The sequence below is a fragment of the Lactuca virosa genome, chromosome 9 (genome assembly GCF_052849685.1).
Source record: "Lactuca virosa cultivar CGN04683 chromosome 9, Lactuca_virosa_CGN04683_v6, whole genome shotgun sequence".
NCBI lineage: Eukaryota > Viridiplantae > Streptophyta > Magnoliopsida > Asterales > Asteraceae > Lactuca > Lactuca virosa.
Window position 1 is genome coordinate 79,854,273 of NC_136434.1, and position 21,579 is coordinate 79,875,851.

The window sequence follows — 21,579 nt, forward strand, 5'->3', positions numbered from 1 at the left end:
TTTTAAAGGAGCCTAAGTCTCCTTTTATAAGATATGGGTGCCTTTGTTTATTTTTCCACCACCGATGTGGGATGACAAACTTGTAACGATTCTATACATCTTTGCACATGATGGTCTATTTGTTCACAACTCCATCGATTCAATTCAAACTCACTCGATCTGTGATTGCGTTTTCTGCTAGATCGAACGTGGTAATTGGTAAAGTCGATTCCCTCACAACTCAACGACAAAAGAAGTAAAACATCAAAAAGTTGAAATCTTCTTCCTCCGTTCACGCTATCGCCTTTTGCTCTGGTTTGTCATCCCCCTCCAACCTCGCTGTCGCATTGTCGACTCAAAGTTGCTGCCCTTCTCCTCCGACGTCATCCACGACTCCGGAAGCCCTATGACCCAGTCCTTATAATCTACGAAGGTTTGTTCTTCAATCTATACTCAGATTAGTTACTAGGGTGTTTTTTGTTGGTAAAATCGATTCTCTCTTAACTCAAATTGGTAAAATAAGCTTAGTGTTCATCAATCTATACGAAGGTTTGTTCTTCATATACACTTAATTCACTGTTAAAATAGGTTTTAGACAAATCCATAAACTCGATTGAAGGCAGAATTATGTTGTTACTATGTTGGTGTAAATGGTTGTTTGATCACTATGAATCATGATTTCAGTGATTTTGGTCATATAATGCTTAAGAGAAATTCCAGTGATATGGTTGATATGGTTGTTTGATAACTAGCATGCCAAGTGTTTGTGTAAATGCTTAAGAGAAATTTCATCGATTTTGGTCATGCAATGCTTTGATGGTCCAACAACATTCACACAAATCTAAATTGCACACCACATGAATTGATGTTACATCATTCAAACATATATCATGTACCAAAAGTAAAACTTAATTAATCTGTTGGATTTGCTTTCTTTGCATACCATTGAAATCAAGAATCCGAATTGCATACCATCTGACTTGCATTCTAGTTCTTTACATACAATGTGCTCCATTGAAATCACGAATCTAAATTTCATACCATCTGAATTGAAATCTGAATTGCAATCTAGTTCTTTGCTATTGTTGCTCATTCATTAGAGTCTTCAAAGTCAAAGAAAAAAGGAATCAAAGCAAAAAGGAATCGAGAAACAAATCTTGAGACAAATCAACCAAAGAAGCCAAGAGAGAGACCAAGAAAGAAAGCTTCTTAAAATGTTATTGTTCCCTCAACATTCACAATGCAGTAGTTGGTTATTTAGATGTGATGTATTAAGAATCAAAAGGTTTTTTTTGTAATCATAGTTTCATGTTACTAATGATATATTTATTTAATTGTTAATAATTTTTTTTAATTTATAATGTTATATTTATTAATGTTGTATTTAATGTTATATTCTTAGGATTAATGATCTATTTTTTTTAATTTTTTAATATTTTTTTTAATAATTAATGGTCCCCGATTAATCCCCGCCTAGCCGATTAATCCCTTGACCCCAGTCCACCGATTAGCCTACGTCGAGCGATTTCTACAACCTTGCTTTTCCCCGATAAACTCTACTATAATCTTCAGCCAAAACATCAGCAAGATATTCACCCAAAACATATTTGTTTGTTTGTCGATGATTAGGTTGCAAAATTGTTGAAGAACATGTGTGTACATCAACAAATTTATTCACTTGGAAAAGTCCATCAGAATTTTTAATTGATTTTGCTCTTAGTAACCAAGAACAATTTTTCGAAACACACACAACCTCATACCTTGATTTGGTGGATCTACTTGTCCTCGTCTGAAAACCTTCTCGAAGACATTTTTTACCAATACACCGCTTTAAAAGTTCTTTGTTCTTAAATATACCCTCACATTCAATCTTTCGAAGATTCATGTCTACCATCTGTGTTGGGATATCTTCATTAATATCAACTGGGCATGCTGGTACAGGGGGCATACCGTAAAAAAGGTTATCGGGAAACTTAGCTTTAACTTCATCACCCAACTCATCTCTATCTGAATTGTTTTGTAAGTCGGTTATATCTAAACGTACATCAGCAACATCAGCATAATCCCCCCGTAAACATGCTTTTTTTTCATTTTTTTGACTCGATTTTTTTTTCTTTTTACTTTTATCTACTACACGCCTATTCATAACTTTAACTTCTTGGTCGGCAACATCATCACAACGACCACCCACATCATTAAGATATGTACCAACATCATCATCACCAACATACTTGTAATTCTCAGGATCCACATAGTTAATAGGTGAATAACTAACATTAACATTTTCAGCAACACTGTGAAACTGAGGTACACTAGGAGTATTGAAAGTACCTATCAGATCGTTGCTCCCTTTATAGCTGCATAAATTACCAACCGGCTGATTTTCACTGTGACCAACCTCATTAACCTCATCTCCTTCATCAACCACCACAAACACTTTGACAGCCCTTCCTCCACTACATTTGATTACATTTATCAACATTCTAACATCCATGTCTTCAACTATAGCTATATAATAATTCAATTCAGGATGATGGAAACGAAGACTAATTCTATATTTGTCTAACAAACCAATTTTGCTTCTCACCAAAGATACAAAATCACTATAACTAATATACTCAGAAAATATCAAAGCGAATTCAGAAATACCTCCATGTGGACATACTTATTCCAGATTTGTTTCAATAACTTGTCATCTCCCACCGGTTACAAGACAAACCAAATATTCAATCATTTTTTTTAGAGAGATTTTAGAGAAATTTCCTAAACAAATAACAACTAAACTGATAATTTTCTACAAAAGTTTATATATAGTAACATTATTTCGTAGTCAAACCAATTGATTTCATAGTCAAATTAAAAAAAAAATTAAAAAAAAATACGTAAAATCGCAGATGGAATACAGAGAAAATCGCAGATGGACTGTGTCCATCTGCGACCTATATATATAGAAAAAAAAAATTAAAAAATTAATCCACCTGCGAATGTACAAGTGGCTAAAGCACACTTAAGCTTTAGCCACTTGTACACCCGCATATGGAATGTGCAAATCGCAGATGGACCATTCCCATCTGCGATTTTTGTGGCCATTTTTGCAATTTCGATTTTTTTTTGTTATTTTCCGCAAAGTGATTAGGATATTTGGCTATTTTTGTCATTTTCTCTAATTTTATACATTAACGCTAGATTTGTCATTTTAATTAATTTAAAAGTATGATAGGTTAGTTTTAGTAACAAAATGATTAATTATATAATTTATTTTTAAAGATGATGTCATTTTGGTCCAAAATAATCTTTGCTTTGGTTTTAAAAGGTCTGTTATAACTTTTTTATTGTATAAATTGATGAACTTATTATTTACCTGCTAAAAGAGGGATGACCTCTATTTATCCGCTTCCACCCGTTGTTAATTAAACGAGGTTGTACATCTAAGCATTAAGGCGACAAATGAAGGCAACGGTAGTTCCAAGCTGTAAAAAGACAAAGATTGAAGCTTATTTATAAGTTTTCCGAAACTCTAGATAGGCCCCCTCTCTTCGACCTGATTCCCTTATTATATAAATCCTCATTCGATCAAGGCCGAAACCGAAACATTGATTACCAAATTGTCATCTTCCTCATAATACTTAAACAACAACAACAACAACTCCAACTAGTTCATGGTGGATAGAGTTTCTTAGACCATTGACAATCTAACTAGGAAGTTTCATAATTACCCTAATGACATGTTAAGTTTTTATAAGTGTATCGATGTTGAATGAATTTTAATTTTTTTATACCGAAGCCCTTAAAATTCTAATTTTGTACGTGGGTAGAGGGATTGGGATGTGATTTCTTTGAGTGGATTGACGAACCAATGCAAAACAACAACTACAAATACATAATGTAAGACCTGAAATATACTCTGAACAACAGAATTGGATGACGGAGGTGGATCAGTTCGAATTGATCTCAAGTTCAAGGAAATAGAATTGCAGATAGATGTTTAAGGATAAAGAGGTGTTTGATGCTCAAGTTGCTATGGCGGGGATATAATAATTACACTTAGAATAAAGTCCCACTTGTGTAAATGGTTGGTCTTTGTGAGTCTTTATATATTGTTCTGCATCCTACTTGTGCTCAATAACCGGTAGAAGGAAGAAGATAGGGGAAAGTAAAGGTAAGGTTTGTATAGTTTTGGTTTAGTGGTTTGGGTACAATTTGGTGGTTTTTGTGTATGGATCGGTTATTTTCCGGTTGAACCGACCAGATTAAACTCGGTTTTCTCTTGAATCGGCCCAATCATGAATTAGAGAACCATGTGGTTTCTATTTTAAATTCACCACCATAGATACACAATTTAATAGAAAAATAATTTTATATGAGACAAAGGATTAAAGAAGTCGTTGATCAAAATATCAAGGTCTAGAATTAAATTAATTTAAAAACAAAATATCTAAAATCTAAAAACAGTTAATAAAATGAAAATGACTCAATTTAGAACAAGTCCCTTTCACTTTTGAGAATCCAGCCACTACGAATATGCTCCAAACCTAACCTTAGCCCCCCATAGCCACGTGACAAAAGGGCATTTTTGGTATTTCGCTAATGTATCATACATGAGCATGTGGATCATGGTATGGTGATGGACACTCATAGCATACTAACATACGCGACCAGCTCGACGTGGCTATCTTAAGGCGAGAGGAAAATATCGTTGCCACGTTCGCTGTGTTAGATCCCTAAATTCACACACAACGCAGCTAAAGATCTCCTTTACTTTCTCTCTCTAAAACCATTATTTTCTCTCTCTAAAAACTATTTTTTATAAAATATTTCTCTCTCCAGCTCTTCATAACCCATTGTTTTGTTCTGTGTCTTCTCCTCTAAAATCCCAAATCGTCTCAAAATTTTACAGTCGCTGTAAATCACAACGCCGGAGCTTTTTCCAGCGAAATCCATCTCTCTCTGATTATTTTAGTTTTCGACCTTAAGAAACCAGGTACATATTATTTATTGAAATTTTATGTATTTTTTTGTTCAAATTTGTGTAATAATCTTCAGATTTGTTAACATAGATACTATGTTTGCTTTTCTATCAATATTAATATGAAGTTATTAATTAGCTCAACTTAGCTTACACTGAAAGGTGTGTGTGTGTGTGTTTCTTTTTCCTATTTTTGCGTCGTTAATGGAGATGAGTTCTAATTTGGTCGTGATGTGTTATCCATGTTAGTAAAATACAGGCTACTGCAATGAAATTGTGGTGAAGATTTTTTTATTTTATTATTATTTTTTATAAATGAATTAGAAAAACTTGAATTTGGATTTGACTTTTTAGTCGAATTTAAACGTTTCCACGGCAGTTTTCTTAGATTTTACTCACCAATTTTTCCAATTTATGGCACATTTTCTTCTACATGTTGCGTGTGTTAGGCTTGTGTAATTTTCGGTTTTTATTTTGTAATCCTTCATCCTCTCGATTATCAATGTTATCATTACTACGTTTGTTATTATTATGATTATCATCTATTGCTGTAAGTGTTGTTGTTCCATCTCATCTTAATCATCGATTTACATAATCATGTTGTTATATAAGAATAAAATTAGCTTGTTTTGCAATATAGAAGTAAATTCTTTCAGTTGTGTTGAGTTTTTTGTTGCATGTTATTTATTTACCTTTTTCAATATTAGATGTCCATTCATGTTTCTCATTGAATTTACAGTAAACCCTACTTCACCTGATACTGGTTGTTCCTGTCCCATGGTTTCAGGCTACAAATTAGTCTTATTCAACTGGGCAACTGAACTAAGAGAGGCAATAAATCTGTTTTAGAGTTAACAATTTTGAGTGGTTAATTGAACTGCTTAGTAAGAGACATCACTGCATCACAGCATCAGCTGGTGTATAAAAAAATGTTGAATTACAATCTTCTCATTCTTGATTGGTAGCAGCTGGAAAATTGAAGCTTGCAGCTTTCACCTTCTTCTTTTCCACCACAAAACCAAAGAAAGAAGCTTCTCCATTCCCATGGCTGTTGCTACATCTGAAAGGTGGATCGATGGTCTACAATTCTCTTCACTGTTTTGGCCCCCACCACCAGATCCAGAACAACGAAAGGTATTCATATTATTCAGACTTTCCATTAAGATATGCATCACTGCAAATTTTTCTTTAAGTTGATTTGTTCATTTACTTCTGTATTCAGGCACAAATCACAGCATATGTTGATTATTTGGGTCAATTCACATCAGAGCAATTTCCTGAAGATATTGCTGAGGTAGTTCTTTTAATATGCACTCACACATGTTACATGTATAGATATCAGTTAAATTACTCACTAGTGACTGATATTTTATTTTGCAGTTGATTCGCCATCGATATCCATCTACTGAAAAACGCCTCTTTGATGATGTGTTAGGTAATTTGGATATTCAAATTTTCTTATTTTGACTTTGTGTAAGGACGTATTTTGTAATGAATCTGAACTTTTTCCAATTTCCAGCAATGTTTGTACTTCATCACCCTGAGCATGGACATTCTGTTATTCATCCTATAATTTCATGCATCATTGATGGCACGATTGAGTACGATAGAAGCACTCCCCCATTTGCTTCTTTCATTTCATTAATCTGCCCAAGTGCTGATGTAAGGAAACCCTTACACTTTGTATTCGATAGATAACCAGATTAGTTATACTTCCAACTTATAATACAGCTGTTGAAAATTGAAAATTGAAATGCAGAATGAGTATTCTGAACAATGGGCATTAGCATGTGGAGAGATTTTACGAATATTAACACATTACAATCGACCAATTTTCAAAGTTGAACACCCACATGGTGAAACAGATAGAAGCAGCAGTGGTAGCCAAGCATCAACAAGTAACCCTACAGATCTTCAATCTTCTTCTTCTTCACCATCTGGACACCATGAAAGGAAACCACTAAGGCCTCTGTCTCCTTGGATCACTGATTTATTGCTTGCTGCACCTTTAGGTATCAGAAGCGACTACTTTCGTTGGTAAGTGCTTGTTTAATTTATTTAAAAAAAAAAAAAAAAAAAACTGTTTTTTTGTGTGTGTTTTCATTACTATAACCTTTTCTTACTTATTTAACATATGTAGGTGTGGGGGTGTTATGGGAAAATACGCTGCAGGGGAACTGAAGCCACCTTCTCTTGGTAAGTGGAAAAGTTTTTTTTTTTATAAAACTTTTGAAAGAAGGATAATAACAATTAACCACAGTAGTAAAATTTTGTGTTTAGTAATGTCTTCTTCACGTGGATCTGGAAAGCATCCACAGTTAATGCCATCTACACCAAGGTGGGCTGTTGCTAATGGAGCAGGTGTAATTTTAAGTGTATGTGATGAGGAAGTTGCTCGTTATGAAACTGCTACTCTAACTGCAGCTGCTGTTCCTGCTTTATTACTTCCTCCTCCAACAACAGCCATGGATGAGCATCTTGTTGCAGGGCTTCCTGCTTTAGAGCCTTATGCAAGACTCTTCCATAGGTACTATGCTATTGCTAGTCCAAGTGCTACTCAAAGACTTCTTCTTGGATTATTAGAAGCACCACCTTCATGGGCTCCAGATGCTCTTGATGCTGCTGTTCAACTAGTCGAGCTTCTTAGGGCAGCTGAAGATTATGCATCCGGGATGCGGGTAAGTTGACCTGAAACCCCAAAAGTCAAACTTTTAGTTTTTACCATTTTATGATTTTTTTTTTCAATTGTAGCTTCCTAGAAACTGGATGCATTTGCACTTCTTGCGTGCAATTGGGACTGCAATGTCAATGAGAGCAGGGATTGCAGCTGACTCAGCAGCTGCTTTGCTTTTCCGGATACTATCTCAACCGGCTTTGCTTTTTCCTCCTCTTAGACAAGTTGAAGGTGGTGAAGTCCAACATGAACAGATTAGTGGTTACATTTCTAGCCATAAAAAACAGGTATCATTATATCAAGTACTTTCATCAATTCTTATATGGCATTCCAAAATAGTCACTGAATTTCTATTTGTATACTTTCAGAGACAAATGCCAGTGGCTGAAGCAACAATTGAAGCCACAGCCCAAGGGATAGCTTCAATGCTATGTGCACATGGACCCGAAGTTGAATGGAGAATATGCACAATATGGGAAGCTGCATACGGATTAATTCCTTTAAGTTCTTCAATAATCGATCTTCCGGAAATAATCGTTGCAACACCTCTACAACCACCTATCTTATCATGGAACCTCTACATTCCTCTCCTCAAAGTTCTAGAATATCTCCCTCGTGGAAGCCCATCAGAAGCATGTCTCATGAAAATATTCGTTGCAACAGTCGAAGCAATTCTCCAAAGAACATTTCCCGCTGAGTCACCATCCCATCAAACAAGAAAAACACGATTCATTTTCGGCTCTGCCTCCAAAAATCTAGCTGTCGCCGAGCTTCGCACGATGGTCCACTCTCTGTTTCTAGAATCATGCGCCACTGTCGAGTTATCTTCTCGATTACTTTTCGTTGTATTAACCGTCTGTGTCAGTCACGAAGCGCAACTTCATGTCGGAAAGAAGCATTCCGATTCCGGCCCGGAACCGGAATCGGAATCGGAATCATCGTCTCGGAAAAGAACAAACAAACAAGGACCCGTCGCGGCGTTCGATTCCTATGTTCTCGCTGCGGTTTGTGCGCTCGCGTGCGAGCTTCAGCTTTTTCCGTTGATTTCACGAGCAAGTAACCGTTCGAATCTTAAAGATGGTGAAAAATCGAGTCACGAAGTTAAATCCATGAACGGGAATGGAATCGGAAATGGATTCCAGAGTAGTATTGATTCTGCGGTGAGTCATACGCGACGTATACTTGCGATTCTGGAGGCGCTTTTTTCTTTAAAACCGTCTTCTGTCGGGACTTCTTGGAGTTACAGTTCAAATGAGATAGTAGCTGCTGCTATGGTGGCAGCTCATATATCCGAGCTTTTCAGAAGGTCTAAAGCTTGCACACATGCTCTCTCGGTTTTAATCCGGTGCAAATGGGATAAACAAATTCATTCTACAGCATCTTCGCTTTATAATCTAATTGATATTCATAGTAAAGCGGTTGCATCGATAGTGAACAAAGCAGAACCACTGGATATTGTACATGTAGCTATAAAGGATCCTCCTCCTGTATCATCATCATCATCATCATGCTTTAATGGTAAAAGACAAAATTCTTGTATCACACAGATTAATGATCCAGTTTCAACGAGTGTGAAGAAAGCTTCTAAGTTATGTGAGGAGGGAGGAATAATGAGTTTCCCATTCAATGCTTCAGAGTTAGCCAACTTTCTCACAATGGATAGACACATTGGGTTTAATTGTAGTGCGCGTGTTCTTTTGAGATCGGTTTTAACAGAAAAACAAGAATTATGTTTTTCTGTTGTTTCGTTGTTGTGGCATAAGATGATTGCGTCACCTGAAACACAACTTAATGCAGTAAGCACATCCGCTCAGCAAGGATGGAGACAGGTAATTATTAATCTTTTTTTTTTTTTTAAATACTTCACTCTGTAATCTATATCTTATAATAATTTATCATTGATGATTGTTTATAAGGTGGTTGATGCACTGTGTAATGTGGTGGCAGCATCGCCAACAACCGCTGCAACTGCCGTTGTTCTTCAGGTCCAGATTTTGTTTAACTTTTTTTTTAAAAGCATTTTGTGAAATTTGATAATTTGTTTATTGGTTAAGTCACTTTCCTGGTTTTGTATATTTGCTTGTCAGGCGGAGAGGGAATTGCAGCCATGGATCGCGAAGGACGATGATGTCGGTCAAAAAATGTGGAGAATCAATCAACGGATTGTGAAGCTGATTGTGGAGTTAATGAGAAATCATGAAAATCTCGAGTCATTAGTGATTCTCGCCACTGCCTTAGACTTCCTCCTACGTGCCACTGATGGCATGCTTGTTGATGGCGAAGCATGCACTTTACCACAACTTGAGGTGCCATATCTGTCTATCTGTCTGTCTATCTCTGTATATGTCTGTCTATATATATATATATATATATATATATATAATTTTGGTTTATTATTCTGTTTCAGCTTCTGGAAGCAACAGCTAGAGCAGTTCAGCCGGTGTTAGAGTGTGGAGAATCTGGATTGGCAGTTGCAGATGGCCTCTCGAATCTTCTCAAGGTAAATAACTGAAACGAAACTGAACTTTAATATAAAAAATGAAATTTTTATTAAAAAATATAATGATTTTTTGTGGTGACAGTGTCGAGTGCCAGCTACTGTAAGGTGTTTATCTCATGCGAGTGCTCATGTACGCACCCTGAGTGTATCAGTTCTTAGAGCCATTTTGAATGTTGGTTGTATAAAATTGAAACAAAGTGGTGAACAAGTTAATATAGGTAGTAGCAGACATATTGCGTACATGAGTGGTGATGTCATCGATTGGGAAGCTGACCTGGCAAAGTGTTTGACGTGGGAAGCTCATAGTCGGATGGCGACTGGGATGCCAATTGAATATCTTGAGACTGCTTCTAAGGAATTGGGATGCCCGATTTTTGTCTAAGGATTGTTGATGGTTGTATAGTACCATGACATGATATATGCCCAAACTTTATTTATTTTCATAGACTTGAAAGGTGATTGTTTATTTATAAATAGAGACCAACCTCGCCTTTGGTTGTTGAGGTATTTTGATTTGTAATCTATTTTTACTTTTGACAAATTGATCTTGGACTTTTTGTTATATAGGTGAAAGTATTATGTTTTAATTTCTTGTAGGATTTGCAAATATGAAAGATTTCTTGGCAAGTTAAGGGTTGGTTTCCTTTTTAACCATTAAGATCTAGAAAGAATTGTGATAGCCAACCATTAAAGACAAAATGAGTAGTTTAGGAATAGGGTATGGAATGTGTGAGTTTGCCGTTATACTAGAATGATTTATTAAAATTTTTACATTTAGCCATCAATCATTTTAGTATGGTTGGGATTAACTTGATACATTCTAAGTTAAGCTTTGGCTATAACCCGAGATTGAGGTGTGAGTTGAACTCATTCATATAAGCTAATGTGAATTTGGGAACATAGGGGTCCCGGCGCAGTGCCTCTAATTGTTGGACAGTTGCGACTTTTCCCTCCAAAAATAACAAAAAAACATATTGTTACTCTTGCCAAATTTCTGTCTACAAAGCATCAAACAAAACCAGGTATTTATGTATTTTGATCTCCGATTTTGCCCAAATTCGATATTCTTCTTTTCTTGGATTATCCAAAGTTTGAATCTTGCTTAACCCCAAATAATTTGGTCAAATTACAGATTTCAAAAAATATTTCCTAGAAATTATCCAAGTTGCATTGATGTTTAGAACCCTTTTTTCTAACATCTTTTTGGAATGAATTTACTTATTTACTCTTGTAACTAGAGAATTGTCCACTCCATAAGGGACTAATATTTCGGTAAAGTGTTTTGAGATTCTACAATACTTCTGATTCTGTTATTTCCTTCATTGTTACCCTCTCTCATTTCTTTGGTTCTACTTCTATCAAACTGTCTAAGGCCTCGTTTGTTTTTCTACAAAAGTACTTTTTGAGCACTTTTCCCTTCTGGCGGGTAGACATTTCGCAAGTGCACGTCTTCTTCCGCAAACTTGGAAAAAGACAAAAGACATTTAACCACTTCCAAAACAAACGACACCTAAGTGAAACTAAAAGGCAATCTTACCCTTTTACATGATATTTATCAATTTTAACATTAAAGAAGTTAGTACTTAGAAGCGAAAAAGAAGAATGGCAGATAGGTAAATAATTAGTGTCTCAGATACATTAGGTCAGGTGTTTTTAGGTCCACCCGACAAGTAATTTTGTCTAAATAAAAAAGAAACAATCATGTATAACTGTCCGGATTCCCAACTATCACAATGATCTCCATATAAACATATACGCAAACGATTTCCAAGAATATGATAATAATAATAAGTTAATCAAAACAAATTCCGGGTATTAACTAAAAATTATCATATATTCTAATTCTATCCAATAATCAGACCTTATCACTTGTTTCTTCACTCTCCAATATTCCCGTTGACCCATATTTCTGATGCTGATTCGTTTTAGGAAGCAAATGTGCATGACGCTCTTTCCCACCAGGTTTTGACGATGCATTCCCATACCAAATCATCCCCACTATCGCTATAATCATCCCCACCACCACATGAACATTCAACCCTTCTCTCCCAAAAAATATAAACCCTAAAATCAACACAAGTATCGTTTTCATATGCCCTAGCACCTGAAACGACACTGCTGTAAATCTCCCTATGCAGATAAACTGACTCAAATTCGTCCCTACTGCAATCGTACAAGATAACACCAAGAAAACCTACACAAATCAAACCATGATTCTGTTAACAATGACTGATTTACAATTGTATAAATATACTCTTACTTACCATAGAGGAAAGATCATATTTAAACATGTCGACTCTCTTTTCTGTTAACCAGTAATCAAGAAACGGGCCCACAAGTAGAAGGGATCCAGCCTGGATAGGTGCTGTATGTCCCAACAGATTGAAAGAGCTTAAAGAGTATTTCCTTTGAAGATAATGAACATACTGTATTATATACATTCACAAATTCATAAGTTAATTGATTTGTAATTTTGGGTAGAGATGAAGTGAAGAAGAGAGAGGAGGGAATTAGTAGATTACGTATTGTTGGAGAGATGTAGTCCATACTGCAATGAAAGCAGCAACAAAACCTTTAGCATTAACACTCACGTCTGTAACAGTGCAGACAGCAACACCAAGAAGAACAACCAAAATACTCAGCTTTGTGTCTCGTGAATATCGAATCTTGTCAAATGTTACTTCAAATAAACATGATACTGGGATCATACTCAGCTTTGCTATCTGGGATTTTACAAATCAATCACAGAATTCAGAATTCATCCAATTTGAATGGAGTGTTATGTACATTATTTACATTATTACTAGTTTACTACTACATACCTGGTAGAATCCTACTGAGTTCCACATTAGACTGACGTTCATTCCAACAATGGAGAAGTTAGCAAACAGGACAAACTTCAAAAGTTCTGAAGTGGGAAGATGTGAGGGTTGGATGTAGCCCAGCCACCTAAGAACAAGGGTCATCAAGGTGGTCGTCACAAAATGCAATCCCGTCAATGTTGTGGCTGCATACAAAGTAGAAAGATGTAATTAGTTATAAAGGAATTTCAAGAGATTGAAGTGAAAGGAAGAGAGAATTACCAAAAGTGAAACCATATGTGGCCATTAATGCTTTGTTTACAATGATGATCCCAACAGAAGTCACGATGTTGAACATCCATGCTGCAGCATCTATTGCTGCTTTCTTATCAGCCTTACTTGATGGAGGCATGTTAAATAAATCTCAGTGTTGTTTTATTCTCTGCACACTGATGATGATAAATCTTCGTGATTCCACATTAGCTTTCTTGTTTTGTCACATAGGTCTTCTGAAAAGTACCAAAAGTTGGAAGAATAAGGATTTAACCTTAAAATTTCACCCAAAAGAATGTGAACATTGAACATTAACCATTGATATGAATATGATACTCCTCAAAAATGAAAATTAATGCAAGTTTTATCCATGTATGGAGTATAATATGTATTTCCGAAACAATTACGACACAATTCTACCCCTGAACTTGATAACATTCGTAACACAAATCAAATAGAATTCACGAGGATATTTCTAAGTACACATTTGATCGGTTTCGAGGAATTAACTAATCAACAATACAGTAACGTCCGATTATTCAGGAAAAACTAGTATCAGTCTCACTGAAGATCCATAATTAATCAGATCGAGAACGGTGTATACGTTTAACAAATAAAACGGCGTAGATTTCAGCAACGAAGTTGGATCGCGACAAAATCTGAAGTTGTTTTACAGAATTTCAGATCTACAAGCATCAAAATTTCAATTCGTAACTGAATATGACACCAACATACCTTAATGAATCGAAATAAATGAATCCGGATCTCCAGAAAGAGCTCACAGTTAAGTGTGTGTGTGTGTGTGTCTGTTAGAGGCGAGGGTGGGAGTGAGTGTTTGTCTGCGTGCGAGCGCGTGATAGGGAGGCCAGGGTGGCCTTGAATAGAATGTTTAGGTGAAGAGGGTCCGACCCAATTAAACGCAAACATTTTGTTTGTGTTTTGTGTGTTTTTGATCGGCTGGCTCACAATCCTTACCATGGGTTTGTTACATTCCAAAAAAATTTAGAAAATTTTATATAAATGGTCAAATATAGTTGGCAAAAATTATCATTATAGGTTTTGATAGATTTCTTTTTGATAGAGATGGTCACTTTAGTTTTAGGTGGTGTTTGTTTTTTTTCTGCAGATCTGCGAAATCACTTTTGTCTGCGTCACGCAGACCACACGCAGACATACATCCTCGCAGTGCGTTTGTTTTTTTGAAGTGCACAGATCTAAAAACGTCTGCACGAGGTCTTCACCACACAGACATTGACCAACCACTTCTAAGGTCTGCAAAATACTTTTAACCTAAAAAAGCACGCTTCTATTCTATTATCTGCGCCTCCATCTTCTTTCGACTTCCCACCCTCGAAGGTTCCCCCTCGACGCTGCCTAGCCTCGCTCCAGCAACAAAACGCCGTTCTTTTTCACCGATCAGAACCGCCACAGACTTCTCCGATCGCAAACCACGACCGTCGGCCGCCACCACCGCCTTCTTCTCCGATCTCCACTGAAGACGAACAGGCTTGCACATTTTGTTTCGTTTTTTTTTCACTTCTAACTTGAAATTATTGCTTAACCTTGCTGGAAAACTATCTAATTTAGTGAAATTCGTTGTCTATTTTTGCTGAAAATTGCTTCTTGTTGGTTAAATTTCTTGTTGGATGTTGGAAATCCCAAAATTATGTTGAAATTGTTTCTTGTTGGTTAAAATTCTTGTTAAATCTTGCTGAAAATGGCGTTTCCTTGATGTATTTTGCTGGAACTTCCATAAACATTGCTGAAAATCAAATTTTTTTTCTTGGTGAAAGTATTAAAATAGTGCTGGAAATATGAAATTAATGTTGGAAATTGCATAATGTAACTGAAAATAGTCATTATACGCTGAAAATCAAACTTTTTCATGATAAAAGTATGAACATAATGCTGAAAATATGAAAATAGTGCTGGAAATTGCATAATGTTGCTGAAAATAGTCATTATATACTGTTTTTTTTTCTTTTTTTTTCTTGCTGAAATGTGTGTAATATGCATGCTGTTAAATTAATTTTTGCTACAATACCTTTTGAAATTAGATTTGTGTATGCATTAATTTTTTTCCAATGTTGTACGACTATTATTGTTAAAATTTTGGTGTTGAGAAAACATTTTAAGTTTGTAAAATTTAAAATTCAGTTTATTTCAACAGTCTGCAGATGTTAAAAAACAAACAGACTTCTTATTGCAGACTGCAGACGTTTGGTCCACCTCTTCTGCTGCAGAGGCTTGCAGATGTGGTCCGCAGACTGCACATTTTGACTTCAGAAAAACAAACAGCACCTTAAAATCTTTTACCAAATGTTTTTATGGCTAACACCATTAAAAAGTGAAAGTTAAATGTTTGTGAAATAAGCCAAACCATAATTCCTTTTTTTAATGATTTAAAATTGAAAAAAAAAGGTTTTGCTCGACCCCTACTCCCTCTCTAATGGATTTTTCTCCAACACTAAACAAAGTTGGAAAGCATCATGGAGTTCTACAAAACAATTGTCTTTGCAAGCAACTTCAATCGTCAACGGTCTTCATAAGCAACTTCAGCCGTCAATGAAATCATTCAACGAACTTCATTAGGAAATGGTCGTTGAACATCAGAGAAATTATCCATAAAAGTTACTATATGATCACTATATGAAGCTACATTCTATAACCTAATCTCAATAGGACAAAGCGAGACTTTTTCTACATAAAACGATTCAGAAGCAAGGAAAAGGACATGTGATCGAGACCGCGCTTGAAATTAAGGAACTTTATCAGGTTTTCATGGGCATGTTGGTGTTGGTGGAGCATAAAGGGGACAACTTGATAACATTGAGAATCATGTGAATAGAACCAACACGTACGTGACTCGTGGAACTATAAAGATGAATGAAACAAAAAAGAACATACGAATACCATAAAATGGACTTTTTTTAAAAAAATCCTTATGTTATTGATTATCATCGATATCATCATCTTATCCATTAAACCTTGAAAGTAGAAACCCTAAACCATATATATATATATATATATATATATATATATATATATATATATATATATATATATATGAGAACACCTACAAGGTTGACAACGCGAGAACAGTTCTCGACCAATCATTTTATAAAGGTATATTAGTAACTTTATATTTATATTAAATTGTAACATATAAATATTAATTAATGATTTCCTAAAATATAGGGATAATGATTTTTATTACCTAAAAAAATTAATAATTCTTTTTAGTTAATGAAATATATATAAATATTTTTTTTTATTATTTTTCCCAAAAATAATTTATGCCCGTTTCTTTTTCTTTAGAAGGAAATCAATACAACTCAAATCACAAATGAGTTCACTTTTATTTATGATGATTTTTTTTCAAAAACTAATACAACTTCATTCCATTTTAATACAGTTCTATTCACAATCACAAATGAATATGCACTGTTATTCACAAATGGATATTGTTTTAATCACAAATGAATATAACATTTCAACATCTAAAAGAAAAAGATAAACACGAATATATGTTCATTCTCATTTATTTAGCCAAGATACAAACAACTCTAATCAATATTGAATACATTTCAATCACAAATGAAATATACTTCTTGTAACATCCCAACCGTCAAGTATTATTAATATTTTTCCTTTTAGACTTCACGTTGAAGGTCTACTCGACGAGTTGGCGCTATGACTCGTCGAGTAGCAGTGGGCCAGGACACGTCAATTAATGAGTGACTCGTCGAGTCGGCATGGGACTCGACGAGTAGGAGCTGGCAGTGGAAACCCTAATTTTCAGGGTTTTTGCACCCTATATATTGGACCAATAGCGCCTCTCACTGTCCTCTATCACCCTCTTGAGACCCAGAAACCCTAATTGATGTGAGTGAGAGCTTGGAGAGTGTTTTGGAGCTTTGGGGAGTGACTTTTGTGAAGGAAACTTGTAGATCAAGAGGCTAGCATCAAGATTTCCGTGTGGATCCAGAGTCTACTTCAGTTTGGGCACGTTTTGGAGGTAACTAACTGTTACATTAACCTCTTTTTCTTCTAGAATCATTCATATGTGAAAACTAGGGCTTTCTTTAGTTATTCATGAAGGGATTTTGGTATGAGAGCTAGATCTGAAGTTGAAACTTCAGATCTGAACATCTTTTGAGTCCTAAGTCCATAAAGTTTCCAGCTTTTGCAAGGATGAGACTCTCCTATGGTGTAAAGCTCCATTAGAAGCTTAGATTGGTCATTTAGAGCCTTTAGGGCCTTGCATGTATGTAAAGTTTGCAACTTTACGTGTTAAACATGCCTTAGAAGCTTGGATCTGTAATCTGGAACCTTGGCATGGCTTAAAAAAGTGTCTGCATGGATGAAGGTCTGCAAGGACTCGGAGAGTTGCATAGTCAACTCGGCGAGTCATATGAAGATGGTCGTGAACTCGTCGAGTTGATGAACAAACTCGGCGAGTCCGTTGAAGATTTCCTTGAACTCGGCGAGTCGTTCGAAGACTCGGCGAGTCGGCTAGGGTTTCTCCCAATTCTTGGACACGTATGAACTCGTCGAGTTAAAGGGGAACTCGACGAGCCAATCAAGGATTTCATGACTTCTTGAGTTCAGGAAGGACTCGACGAGTCGGTGAACTGCACTCAACGAGTCGAGTCAACATGGACTGTTGACTTTGACTGTGGACTTTGACTTTGACCAAGAGTTGACCAGTTGACTTCTGAGGGTATTCTGGTAATTTGGAGATTTATGAAAAAGGGTTTTATGGTAACTATAGGTGGTGGAGTTCGTGTTGGTGATCCGGGAGTTGAGCTTTCTAGTTTCGGACGACAGTTGCAAGGTGAGTTATCCTCACTATACTAAGGGGTCTAAGGCACCAAGGCCGGCCCATTGGATATGTTATTCTAGCAGTGTTAGATGTTGAGTATAAGTTAGTGTTGCATGCTAGTAGTTATGTCAGTTAGGTAGACCTGTAGGACTACTTGTGATGTTATATGATTATTGCATGCTCAGTGGTTATGTGGTATGTTATATGTTATGTGGGATGGGTTGAGGTTGTACTGCTCCGTGCGGTAGCCAACAGACCTTAGGAGCATTCCAGTTACGGGCTAAAGGGAGACTCGTACTGTGGGCTCGGGAGCATTCCAGTTACGGGCTAAAGGGAGACTCGTACTGTGGGCTCGGAAGCATTCCAGTTACGGGCTAAAGGGAGACTCGTACTGTGGGCTTAGGGGTAATCCAGTCTGTAATGTTGGGGACCCATTACATGTTTTTCAGTTTGTTATGATATGTTTATATGGACTGTATGTGTATCGGTATTTTGGGGGAACTCACTAAGCTCTCGGGCTTACAGTTTCAGTTTATTGTTTCAGGTACATCAGGGGATCGCGGCAAGGCGAAGGCGTGATCGTACAGCTCCTCATGTTTTGTCTATGTTTCTAGGAAAACTCTGATATTATACATTTTGAAAACAAAGTTGTAATGATTTTTAATGGTTTGAAATGTTTTTAAAAGTTTAAATTGGTTTGAATTTTTGGGTGTTACAAGTTGGTATCAGAGCCTTGGTTTGAGTGAATTGGAGGAACATGCGTGTAACTCCAGTCTCAAATCAAGGAAAGGATTTTCAAAATAATTTCTTTAAAAAGGTTGTCAAAATAAGTAAAGAAGGATGCAGGATGTACGATCAGCCGGAGCCAGTAAGTAGACCCTAAAATACTATACAAGTTATTTGATTATGAGATATATTAGAACAACATGTTAGTACTAGGCTAGGGATCTTCAGGGATTGCATGATAAAATTGCCTGATTACATGATGCCTGCTAGCCTAGGGTTTCCTTTACATGAGATTGACATCATTATTGTAGTTGCTTAGTGTATGCATCACGGTTATACGTAACCAAGATCTTATAGCGTGAGAATGTTTGATTTGGCCTTATGTTATGTTCTTGTTTGATTGGGAGCTTAGGGTAGGATTGGATATTCGAAAGTCTATAGGGTCCAGCGTTATGTATGGCTAGCATACACTAGGGTTGCAGGGTTGGTGGAAGTTTCATGGATAGGTGGGTTGTGTGGGGCCGAGAGGCCAGTTAAGAGATATTTAGCATTCCTCTAGGAGTGAGGACTGAGTGCTCGCTATGTTGTGTATTCAGTTAGGGAATTGTGGTGATGCTTGAGACAAATATGGGTAGGTGTGGAAGGTAGTAGGGGCCCATACTAATGAAAGCACAGGACCCATACGCGTGCCAAGTGAGTCACAATCCCTAGGGTTAATCGGGAGTTGGCTCCCAGTTATTTATATGGATTAACTGATATCTTGTGGTATGTTTCAGAATGGTGATGACGAGACGTTTTGTGGCTGGATCCGGTTCGGGATCAGGATCAAGGGACAAAGGCCAGGAAGGGCCAACAACACCTGAGCCAGTGGTGCAGATGGGTACAGAGGAGTTGGATACCAGGATTCAAGAGATCCTGCATGAGGAGGTTGCTGCTGCGTTCCGGGCACAGTTACCAGAGATGTTTGGGTCGATTAAGACCACCATGGTGGAGTACTTTGATGAGCGCTATGCAGCCCTTGCGGAGACAGCCGTCGCGGCAGCTGCATCAGCTGTATCAGCGGCAGAGGGAGGAGTTGGTAGGGGCTTCCAGTACAGGGACTTCGATGACACGGAGCCCCCTAATTTTGATGGGACGCAGGATCCCATCAAGGATATGAGATGGATTTCAGATGTGGAGGGGTGTTTCTTCACCTGCTCGTGTCCTGCTGACCAGAAGGTCAGGTGTGCTCTGAACCTGCTTAGGTCTGGGGCCAAGGACTGGTGGAGACTTGCGACTGGGTCGTACACTGATGATCAGAGAGCTGCTGTTACTTGGGAGCAGTTCAGGGACATGTTTCGCGCCCGTTACATTCCGTGGGTTGAGCGGGAACGTTTGACACAGGAGTTTCTGAGTTTGAGACAGGATGGGGAGTCGGTGACGGAGATCACCCGTATGTTCACTGAGAGGGCGATGTTTTGCCTGGAGTTTGCTTCAGAGCAGGCTCAGATGACCCATTATCTGAGCATGCTCAAGACGGATATCCGTCAGTTTGTGTCCACCCAGCGATGTGATACTCTTCTAGAGTTGCAGGAGGCCGCCAGACGGCGTGAGTTAGAGATTGAGCTGCAGTTCAGGGAGCAGCGGCAGGCCCCGGCACAGTCTCAGCCGCCGCCGAAGCGGTCTAAGACCGTTGATACTAGGACCGGGGTCAGCAGAGCCGCACTTGTGGGAAGTGTGGCAAGGGTCATTCTGGTGTGTGTCGAGCTGATAGTGGGTGCCACAGGTGTGGCAAGACGAGGCATTACGCGAAGGACTAATGCCAGGCAGTCCCGATTCAGGGTATGAGGTTATGTTATCACTGCGATCAGGTTGGCCACATTAAGGCCAACTGTCCGTTGCTAGCCGCCAAGTCGGCGCATGCTCCAGCACCGACTACCTTGAGGATCACGGATGGGAGACCAGTCAGGGCAGAGCCTCCGAAGGCTCAGGGTCGTGCTTTCCAGTTGACCGCAGAGGAGGCCAGGGCAGCATCAGATGTGGTTGCTGGTATGTTTCTATCCTTTATCTCATTTTCTATATCTGTTGTATACTTATCTGTTGTACCTGTGATTAGGTACGTTTTTAGTGAACTCTTTGCCTGCTTTGGTCTTATTTGACTCGGGGGCGAGTCGGTCCTTCGTATCTCAGTCATTTAGTAGGGAGTTCAGTGTGCCAGTAGGCGAGTTAGAGTGTCCGTTGCGAGTGTCTATCGCCAACGAACACAGGGTTTCTGCTTCTTCAGTTTATCGAGGGTGTGATTTGGAGATTTTCGGGGTGTCCTTTCCGATAGATTTGATTCTGATCCTCATGGGGGAGGTGTGCGTGATTGTAGGCATGGATTGGCTCAGTCGGTTCGGTGCTATGATTGATTGCGAGGGCCAGCGAGTGGTAGTTCGAACCCCAAGTGGGGGAGAACTGATTGTATATGGCGAGGGCACCAGAGTGGGGTCAGGGCTCGGCAGTACATTCAGCACGGGTGTGCGGGTTATCTAGCGTATGTGGTAGATACGCGGGTCAGGGATCAGATTTCGGTTTTCGATGTATTGGTGGTCAGGGAATTTGCACATGTGTTTCTGGAGGAGTTGCTAGGGATACCTCCGGAGAGACAGGTCGAGTTCAGGATCGACCTGGTGCCAGGCGTGGCCCCTATCGCTAAGGCGCTGTACCGATTGGCACCGCCAGAGATGCAGGAGCTGTCGTCACAGCTACAGGAACTGCTAGGCAAGCAGTTCATTCGTCCGAGCAGTTCTCCATGGGGAGCACCGATTCTTTTTGTCCGGAAGAAGGACGGTTCGCACCGGATGTGCATTGACT

General features: G+C 38.0%; 2 protein-coding genes and 1 pseudogene across 6 annotated transcripts; 2 read left to right on the forward strand and 1 right to left on the reverse strand.

The window, feature by feature from the left end:
• Nucleotides 1–4,713: 4,713 nt before the first annotated feature.
• LOC145137972 (protein GIGANTEA-like) lies at nt 4,714–10,706 on the forward strand. 3 transcript variants are annotated; one of them, XM_079072114.1, is made up of 14 exons: nt 4,714–4,960; nt 5,685–6,079; nt 6,168–6,239; nt 6,326–6,380; nt 6,465–6,607; nt 6,705–6,982; nt 7,086–7,141; nt 7,226–7,623; nt 7,697–7,906; nt 7,988–9,448; nt 9,536–9,604; nt 9,707–9,925; nt 10,027–10,119; nt 10,202–10,706. In XM_079072114.1, the coding sequence occupies exons 2-14, from the start codon at nt 5,990–5,992 to the stop codon at nt 10,499–10,501; spliced, it is 3,444 nt and encodes a 1,147-aa protein (XP_078928240.1). In that variant the 5' UTR covers nt 4,714–4,960; nt 5,685–5,989; the 3' UTR covers nt 10,502–10,706. The 3 variants fall into 3 exon arrangements, with proteins under 3 accessions (XP_078928240.1, XP_078928239.1, XP_078928241.1); XM_079072113.1 differs by having other exon boundaries at nt 5,733–6,079; XM_079072115.1 differs by having other exon boundaries at nt 5,914–6,079.
• A 1,025-nt stretch (nt 10,707–11,731) lies between these two features.
• Nucleotides 11,732–14,089, reverse strand: LOC145138820 (UDP-rhamnose/UDP-galactose transporter 6-like). 3 transcript variants are annotated; one of them, XM_079072842.1, is made up of 7 exons: nt 13,929–14,088; nt 13,798–13,852; nt 13,203–13,429; nt 12,942–13,126; nt 12,642–12,842; nt 12,384–12,545; nt 11,732–12,313 (listed from the first exon to the last, which is right to left on the reverse strand). In XM_079072842.1, exons 3-7 carry the CDS (start codon nt 13,330–13,332, stop codon nt 11,975–11,977), a joined length of 1,017 nt encoding a protein of 338 aa, XP_078928968.1. In that variant the 5' UTR covers nt 13,333–13,429; nt 13,798–13,852; nt 13,929–14,088; the 3' UTR covers nt 11,732–11,974. The 3 variants fall into 3 exon arrangements, with proteins under 3 accessions (XP_078928968.1, XP_078928967.1, XP_078928969.1); XM_079072841.1 differs by lacking the exon at nt 13,798–13,852 and having other exon boundaries at nt 13,929–14,089; XM_079072843.1 differs by lacking the exon at nt 13,798–13,852 and having other exon boundaries at nt 13,203–13,426.
• Nucleotides 14,090–15,203: 1,114 nt separating this feature from the next.
• On the forward strand, nt 15,204–16,185 carry LOC145139423 (syntaxin-121-like; annotated as a pseudogene).
• The last annotated feature ends 5,394 nt before the right edge of the window (nt 16,186–21,579 follow it).